Source organism: Falco peregrinus, chromosome 6 (assembly GCF_023634155.1).
Source record: "Falco peregrinus isolate bFalPer1 chromosome 6, bFalPer1.pri, whole genome shotgun sequence".
Classification (NCBI taxonomy): Eukaryota; Metazoa; Chordata; class Aves; order Falconiformes; family Falconidae; genus Falco; species Falco peregrinus.
The window spans coordinates 15,452,076-15,460,730 of record NC_073726.1 but is presented as its reverse complement, the minus strand read 5'-3'; the positions used below and the strand labels follow the sequence as shown (position 1 = coordinate 15,460,730).

At 40.3% G+C, this 8,655-nt stretch overlaps 1 protein-coding gene across 4 annotated transcripts in view; it reads right to left on the bottom strand.

The window, feature by feature from the left end:
- Positions 1 to 2,235: 2,235 nt before the first annotated feature.
- TMEM168 (transmembrane protein 168) overlaps positions 2,236 to 8,655 on the bottom strand; it is a 28,590-nt gene continuing 22,170 nt past the window's right edge. For all 4 annotated transcript variants that reach the window (XM_055807532.1, XM_055807533.1, XM_005242498.4 and 1 more), the window contains one exon: positions 2,236 to 6,552. In XM_055807532.1, the coding sequence (XP_055663507.1) occupies positions 6,005 to 6,552 (548 nt within the window). In that variant the 3' untranslated portion in view covers positions 2,236 to 6,004. The remainder of the gene's footprint in view (positions 6,553 to 8,655) is intronic.

The window sequence follows — 8,655 nt, the reverse complement described above, 5'->3', positions numbered from 1 at the left end:
CCTGGCAGGGCTTGGGAGATGGTATGGGACACGTTTGGAAGGCAGTCTGGATGCTGCTGCCTCGGTTTGGAAGGTAAGATGGTCTGACAGTACACACAGGCCACCTCTGCAAGAAACGAAACTGATCCGTTCTGAAGCCTCTCTCTCATTTTAGGTCTGTGAACCCCGTTCTCCTGCCCACAGCACTGAATCTGACCCATCTGATAGTATTTCTTTTCCCCTTGGCTTTTTTTTTTCTCCTTCTTCCTTTTCTGTCTTCTGCCCTTTGCTTATCTTTCTCTAAGGATAAAAATCTTCATACTTCTTTTTGCAAGGCAGAAGAAATCTTCAGGGCTTTCAGCTATATAAACCTAATTTGTCAGGTTCCCCACCCCCCACCCCCCCTAATGGATCTCTTATGCATTTATAATGTACTCAGTACCATGGTGTCTAGGGACCTTATACACAATTTATAAAGCAAACACTTTTCGCAAGAAGTTCCTACTTCTCTTCTGGCTGCTGCCAGTCTCTGAATCAGGCTGTTCTCTGATTTGCAGAGGAAGCCCAGCTGTCTGTTTTATACTCCCAACACAGCCTGTCTTTCTCCGTTTGTGGGATCGCAAAGTAGGGCTCGTGATTTATTTTAGCAGCTATTAACTATGGACCTGTCTATAACCAACACAGCTGGCTACATTTCTCCATCAGCTTCAGCACTGGCATGAGTCAGCACTGGCAGCTCCCTGGCTCTGGGCAGAGCAGTATCCGAGGTAAGAGCCCAGAATGTTTCACTTTACCTCGAAGTGCCTTTACCAGAGAAAATAATTCAGTGCTGACGAGGAGTGAAATTTTGAGTTTCTGTGTCACTAGATGTAAGCAGCTGAATGCTGCAGGCGCCTGTTGGGAACAGCTTCCTACCCAGTAATCCAGTGTCTGACTGCTGCCTGCAGGGTGACCAGCCCTTCACAAACGCGTACGTTGTGCATACCTGTTCCGGCCCTGAATCACTAAAGGTGAGCTCTGTCGTACGGAGGGCCTTTACTGGATCCAGCTTTCCAGTCTCCAGTATAACACCGTGATAACAGTGTGTTTGTATTTCACTCCACAGTGGCAGTGGGCAATGGAGACCACCTTGCTTCAAATCCATGTGCTTGAATTCTTCTGCTTACACTTGTTTTCCAACAATAATATATGCAACAGCACCTAAGAAGAAACATTATTGGAACGTTCACATGGCTATTCACACTTCTATTTCCTAGGTCACCAAAGAAGCTGACCAAAAACCCCTTCAAAGCCCCCAAAGCCCGTGCCACGGATGTAGACATACCAGGCCAGATGAGTCCAGCCAAAGAGACTCTGAATAGCTGCGGGGCAGTACTGAGGGCGAGCTGTATTGCTGTCTAGGGTTACCTCTGAATTTGAGACTAAACAGAAAGAAACACCGATGAGTAAGTTTCAAAAATAATGGATTCAACCATGAATTAGAAGGATGAGCTAAAGTTAAATTCCTTCTGATTAAAAAAAAAAAACAACAAACCAAGAAAACGTGCCACTAAATCTTCATTGTACTCAGCTAGTCCTTGTGTTACAAGCACTGCTAATGGTGCAGTGCCCTTTCCTGCAGCTCTGGATACTGGATTACTACTGGTATGCCCATCACCTCTCATCACACTAAACGCTCTGCCTCCCCTCCATTTCCTACTGAAGTCTTCACTTAACAAGCCCCAGCTTCTTAAGAGTAATGCTGGACCTGTTTCATGAGGAGGGAGTGCAGGAGCCTCCTCAGCAGTTTCTGGGAGGGGCAGATGTGCAGATCTGTCCTTCTCACCACTCTGCAGTGTCGCAGTTCCCTTCTGTTTCATCTTCCAAGCTTGATCTCACTCAGACAGGAACCCTCCATGCCCTTACCTTACTGGAGATGGTAAGTTTGACTAACTACAAATACTCACATAAATGAAGGCTTCAATTAAGTCTCTATAAAATAATGTCTCAAAGTATAACAACATTTTTACTAGCTTGTTAAGTGATAAAAAAATGACAAGGTGAAAGTTGTTAATAATTTAAGTTAATATTTCTCATGTCTATTTAATTGCTAAACTACAAATAACCCTTACAGTATTTTCAGTAAACTCTTGTTGCAATTTATAGCTTAAAAAACCCTCTAAACCAAGCTGTACAGAAAAAAACCCCATGTAATTCAAGAGGGAGCACAGAGATCTGGGAACTGATCAAGGCATAAACAAAAACATGAAATGGCAATGAGCATCCAAACCAGCAAAATATATTTAAGTAATATCACATATACACACAAAAAAAAATCTATTTACAGATCTACAATTGGTATATCCCATAAAAATCCTCCCACAGAAAGGTATTTATAAATGAGAAAATTAACCCAGTTACATTGTCTACTGCTGGCAACAGAGGTGCTTTATGGCTGGCATAGCATTAATTATGCCTTTGCAAAATAAAGGGAAAACTTAATTAAGTTGAAGAAACTTTCTGGGAAAAACTTGAACTGAAGGCTAGACAACACAATCACAAGGTGTACAAAGCACAAGGAACTGCAAATACTCTGGTAGTGCAAAAATGAAGAATGGCTTTTTTTCCCCCAATACTTGCTCAGTGAAAAATACTACCGTGAATTTGCAATCTGAATTCCTTTTAAAGACTTACATTTGTAGGACTCAGTGCGTTAGCATGCTTCAGCAAGGCTGACACCATACAGGAGGTAAATGAAACAAAGTCAACATAAAATTACTAGCATGATATAAATTTATAACAACCTTTATAACAAAATGTCTGAATATACAGTATGGAGACAAGCCTCTAAAAAAAGTTTAATTTTCTCCATGCAGACAATTTGTAAGCATGTTACTGCTAAACAACTTGTATGTAACTGACCGCATATGCAACATTCTTTGGAATTAGATTTAACCTTCTCCTTCAGGCGTTGCCCCTGTATTTCATACAGGGAACAGCAGAGGGGTAACTCCCCACTGGGATTACCAGCTGGAGCTCCAGTATGCACCCAGGGCTGGGCAGAGACCTGCGGAGGTGGAGAAAAACTCCACTGGGAACGTGGTTCAGGTAGGACACCCTGGTATTGGTGAGTGTGTAAGTGAAGAATTAATGCTGTTGAATTCCTGAGGCTCATCATCCCACAGCCCTGGCTTTGCTGTGTTTTGAAATACACAAGACAGTCTCTGCCCAAAAAGGCCTCGTAGTCTGAATGGCTGTAAACATTTTAGTTTAAATCAGCATTTTCACCATGTCTTCGCTGTTTAAAAAACAACAAAATCCAAAGTAGGAATACCTTAGCTGACCCTAAAACTATTTCAAACTCAGAAAACTAGAGTTCTTTAATTCATAAAACTGAAACAAATCTGAAAACATGATTTTGCAAATAATCCTTCTGCTCTATTTGTAGCTGACTCATACCTATCTAACTTTCAGCCATCTGCTAAAGATCACCAGGTCTATCCTAGAAAAAAATAGCTGGAAACCATTTAATAAAGAGAGGCAAAAGATCAGCACCAACTGTTGCGTTTGCTCTGCCCAAAGCTAGGCCCATCACTGCACTGCAGAGCCAACACTGCTCACAGTCCCAGGACAGGTCAGGAGTCCCATGCTTTCCCTGTTTCCCTTGATGTACAAAAGGAAAGAGAAAGACGACATCTGTGAAAATGTAGCAGCAGCAGGTACAGAGTAAGATTTACCCATTAAAATTAGTTGGTAGTGGTTGATAGCCAAAGCTTTTCCAAACCAGAAAGGACTAACTTCTTGACTTTCAGATGTTCACAGAGTGACTATCGGGTATTACTGCACTGCTTTATGGCGACTTCATTAAAAATTTCTAGTGCTCAAGCTGTAACAGTTTATGATGCAATCAGATGAACCTTTACTAAAACAGCAGTCAAAATAATGGTGATTTTACAAACCAAATGACTGCTTTCATACAATCATTTTTTCTCTGTACCCCAGGGTTGTTGACCAGAAATGGCTGAAAATTACTTCTGCAGGAGACAGCACTGCTTTTCTGCAACCTGACGGAAGCTCTAACCTCAAGTATCCAATTTATGTGCTTGAACGAGGAGCGTATGCACCCAGCCCAGGCTCCAGAGGATGACTTGGAACAGAAGTGCTCTTAGGTTATTCAACAGCCATAAATGATTCGTCTGTTTGACCTCTGGCAAAGTCAAAACAAATCTAATGGGCACAATCACAAGAAAATTCATCCTAAAATAAAGAGATCAAATGAGTCTTCCTCTGGAAATATTTAATTCTCTTTGTTAATGAACAGTGGAGCACTTCAGGTCACTAGCATGGATTCAGATGTCCAGCTTTCAGACTGAATTTAAATGAGATGACTGCTACCTCAGGCTGCCACGTCAGGAACTGAAGTTGGCTACTTGTAGTTAGATGGTGCAGTTACCCTCTGGCCCTTACTGAGGACAGCCACCTCTCCAATCCATGACAGAGCTGCAATCACAGCATTTACTTAAAGACAACCCAAGGGAACTGAGTCTTGGTAGGGTATCTCATCTCATTTCTTTATCACCTTTTCACTTCATGGAAGGGAATAGAGAAAGGCAAAGTGGGGTGGCGGGTGGTGCCTTGCTAAACAAAGTTGTATAAAACACACTAATGAAGAAATTTAGTGCCTGTCACTTGTAAATCCTACAGAAACACAATTTTTAAGTTGGTGGGTGCAGATTACTCTGGCTATTACAGATCTCTTAGTTTAATCACACATTTTATTTTCAGGAGTTACTAACAGGTATCAGTGTTAGCAGGTTCTCTAACTTGGCTGACTAAAATGTTCAAACAAAATTAGAAGAACCCTTGATGGCAAAGACTTAAAGATCTTCTAAAGTATTTTCATATATTTAAGTAAAAAAAAATATTAGTAAGTTATATTTGCGACAAGTATCAGCTAATGCCTAACTTTTTTATTAAAATACTGATGGAAACAGAGAAAAGTAAACTCTAGGTCTACAGGATTGCACACACATATACAAAAAAAACCCACCACAAATTGTACTGTCTTAGCTGCTCAGCTGTTTCGCTCCCTGTTTTCTGTACTTGAGAAAACAAGATCAGCAAGTTATGCAGATTCTCTGACTGAAGAGGAAAGGCTAGGACAGATTTTCTAGACTCCCATCCAGCTATGTGAGTGGAAGGATTAGGACTGGGACCTTGTGGCTGGAAGAACAGAGCTGAGGAACACTCAAGATTCCCTTCTGTCCTAAGGGAATAAATCCAATCTTTCTGACAACTTTGCTTGTGGTTTTAACAGATAATGAACTCATTGGTCCAATTCTGAAAGTAACACTGAAAGGTTTAAAAAACTGCACTTCAGAAAATACTGAGGAGCACCAGAACATTAGTGGGTTGTCTGACTCCCCTGTAGCAAACTTCCACTGATGGCAGTACAGAACTGAGGCAGGGGCTGAAGATGTAAAAGGAAATAAAACTAAAGATTCTTGATAGCTACTTACCTACAATGGCTATTCATTCTTCTTATTTTTTTGGCTCAGTGCTGTTTCATAATACCCACGACCCCACAATACCATTTCAAGGACGTATAAGTTGATTTGAGTATTAGCTTGGTTCCTTTCCTATATTTGAACCTTATAGTGGATATAAATGACAAATAAGTATGCTGTAACATTCAGAGGAGCTGCTGTCCATCAAACTGGTGACTCTGAAAAAGGCTGCTTTAAGTAACGCACATGAACATGCAAACTGTCTCCAAAATGCATGGTCACATTAAGTAAGTCTCTTACATATGTACATATACAGACCAGAAACAAAACTCAAATATCATAGTCCTACCCTCTCCTGTTTTAAGATTGTGGTTTCTAATTGTTGCATATACTGTAGCTGCTCAAACAGCTACTGAATAAAGTGAGCGTAGCAGACATTTTTTTTTTTTTTTGAGAAAAATAGTCATATAAAATGTTGTAAGTACAGTACAGTGAGTAAGTTCCCAGAGTACTCACTTCATTTTCTCTTTGGTTGCTAATTAGGATTTGACAAGTTTGAAACCCTGTCCCGTGTCCAGCACTGTGGGAAGAAACCAACTCATTTTCAGTCTTTTCAAGCACCTAAAGCATGCTTTACAGACCCAGAACAGATTGAGACCACAAAACCAGTTTGCCAAATGCACTAATGGATAGGTGACACGTGGGAAGTATATCATCCAGTGTTTGGCAACATCGCTTCCTGTTGGCAAATGCAAAGTGTAGTCACTCCAGTGTTTCGACACACCATACACTGCTTTCACTGTACGTCCCTTTTCGGACCAGCTGATGTTGCTGTCAGGGTTACAGTTGTACTCAACCCATTGCCTGGTGAAGTCCCCAAGCTGTGGAGGGTCTGCTTCCTCGATGTCTACAACTCTGGCCATTTCTGCTCCTTGCACAGCAACATACTGGTCATTTACTTTTCTTACTTCTTTAACCCAAGGCTGAGAGTTCTCACAGTCTAAAACGATGATGAGTCGAGAACAAAAAGTGCCATTCTTCTCTCTCCACCACTCCAACAATGTGTCTAGTCGTAAAGCATCACCTCCTGCCACAAGTAAAAAAAGATTTACATTAGGATGAAGAAACAGAAACCTCTGCAGAGTTTTGACTGCGGGTTCCAAGAATCCCTTATTTTAACAACCTGGACAGACATAACAGAAGTTTTCAACTGATCCTCCCTGCCTGTATGCTGCAGATCTCCAGAGAGGCATTAACCGATTCCACCTGACATCTGTGGCAGATGGGGCCATTAACTCACCCTCGATTTAAAAAAAATAAATAAAAAATTCCCTTACAGAGTGAAAGAAATCACAGACTATTGAAGAAATCTGGAAATATCTGAAGGAGGATAGAAAACCTAAAATAAGAGTTTATTTTGTATTAAATCTTAATAATTTTAAGGCAAAAAAAGAGGGACATTTTTCATATGTTCTTATTAATATTAAAGAGAACTCATCTTTTACAGGAAAAGAGAGGACTTCTGAGCAGAACACATGCTAACTGTTTCAAAGCACAACGAGAAAGCCACCTACAGGCACAACCATGGCTTTGGCTTGAAAAATTCATGTGACCAGAAATGGAGAGATTCACTCTAGACACCGATGTCTTCAGTTTCAAGAAAATTAAAACTGGCATGGATTTACAACTCAACGAAGCAAAAATCTCATATGGAATTTTTCCACAATATTTATTTCCTGTAAGCTCAGAAAGCATTTGCAACTAGAACGTGCACCTTCTCGTGTTCCCTCTCAGCTCTTGCTCCAGCAAAACTTTGAAAGAGCAGACTGTAATTAAACCAAGCCACCTGTACTGGGGAGTCCTTCTGGTTAAGTGTAATGGATACTGTAGGATTTATGCTCTGAAAAGCACACTTAAGTGCCTAAGGAAAGCATCCTGCAAATAAGTGAATAAAACCACATTGCCTCCATAGTGACTATCAATGTGAAGAAATGGTATGTCTAGGTGTTTGCATGTTGGAGCTATGACACAAATTTACAACAGCACTCTAGTTTGAAACTGTCAACGTCAAATAAAAAAAAGCAGACTTTTAGAAGAAAGGCAGAAAAATATGATTTAAAATAACTGCATTTTAATTCCATAGTTATCTTCGCTGTGGAATATAAGTACATTTAACAGTGTTTAAAATCTTGTTAGTAAGAGTTTCACTGCACTAATGAATCTCAAATGGAATAGGTGCAATTTCAGCATTAACATTTCTACCTGTAAGAGGTGACAAAAAAGTGCTTCAAATTAATAGCTCACAGTTAAAAGCTGTGAGCATGCTATCACAGTTAAAGTAAAAGCAAAATTACAAGGCTACATTTTTTTCCAAAAAAATATGTACACTTGGAAAAATTTAGCACCAAGGAAAATCTTAATATGCAAACCTACAAGTAATGACTTGTACACAATCCCCACACTGTGGTAGTTATTTACAGCAGAGACTTATACAGAAGCAGCTTCCTTTTTCTAGATAAGCCTTCCATGTCAATTAGCAGTAAAAATTACTTTATTTGTTCACATTTTAAAAGCTTTTAAATAAATTTAATTTACGGTAACTATGCAGGGGGTGCAGGTGATTTCGAAACAGTACGGGACAGAGCTGCCCAAAGAAAACCATCTCATCATTCATACACATACACAAATACATGCTCAGCTTCTAATCCTACTGACCTCAAACACATGGACTGATAGGACTGTGCAAGATTTAGGCACCAAGCTGTGCAAGAAATCCATGCATCTGGCCACATCTGGCTCTTTGGCAGGTTTTTCAGGCAGTTAAGCCGACAGTTTCAGCAACAGAGGCAAAGCTTCATTAGCCCAGCTCTTGCCTTTGCCTTCACTCGGAGAACATGACCTCCCAGGTTGTTTGACTGCTCATACTTTATGCATGACTAGTTAACAATTTCTTACATACACCATTGTGTTACATCTCAGCTTCCAACATGAGAGAAACATCATTAGTGAACTAATAAATCCAGTAAGTCTGCTTTAAAAGATGTCATTACAAAGCAAAGACTACACTCCTACTGCTGTGCCCTATCACAGCATAAGCTGGCAGCGAGACACTGCTTTTTCTATTAGATCAGAATGTTGTATTTCATCGTTGCCATCTCTCTCCACCCTCTCCAGAGGTTGGAGAACGGTA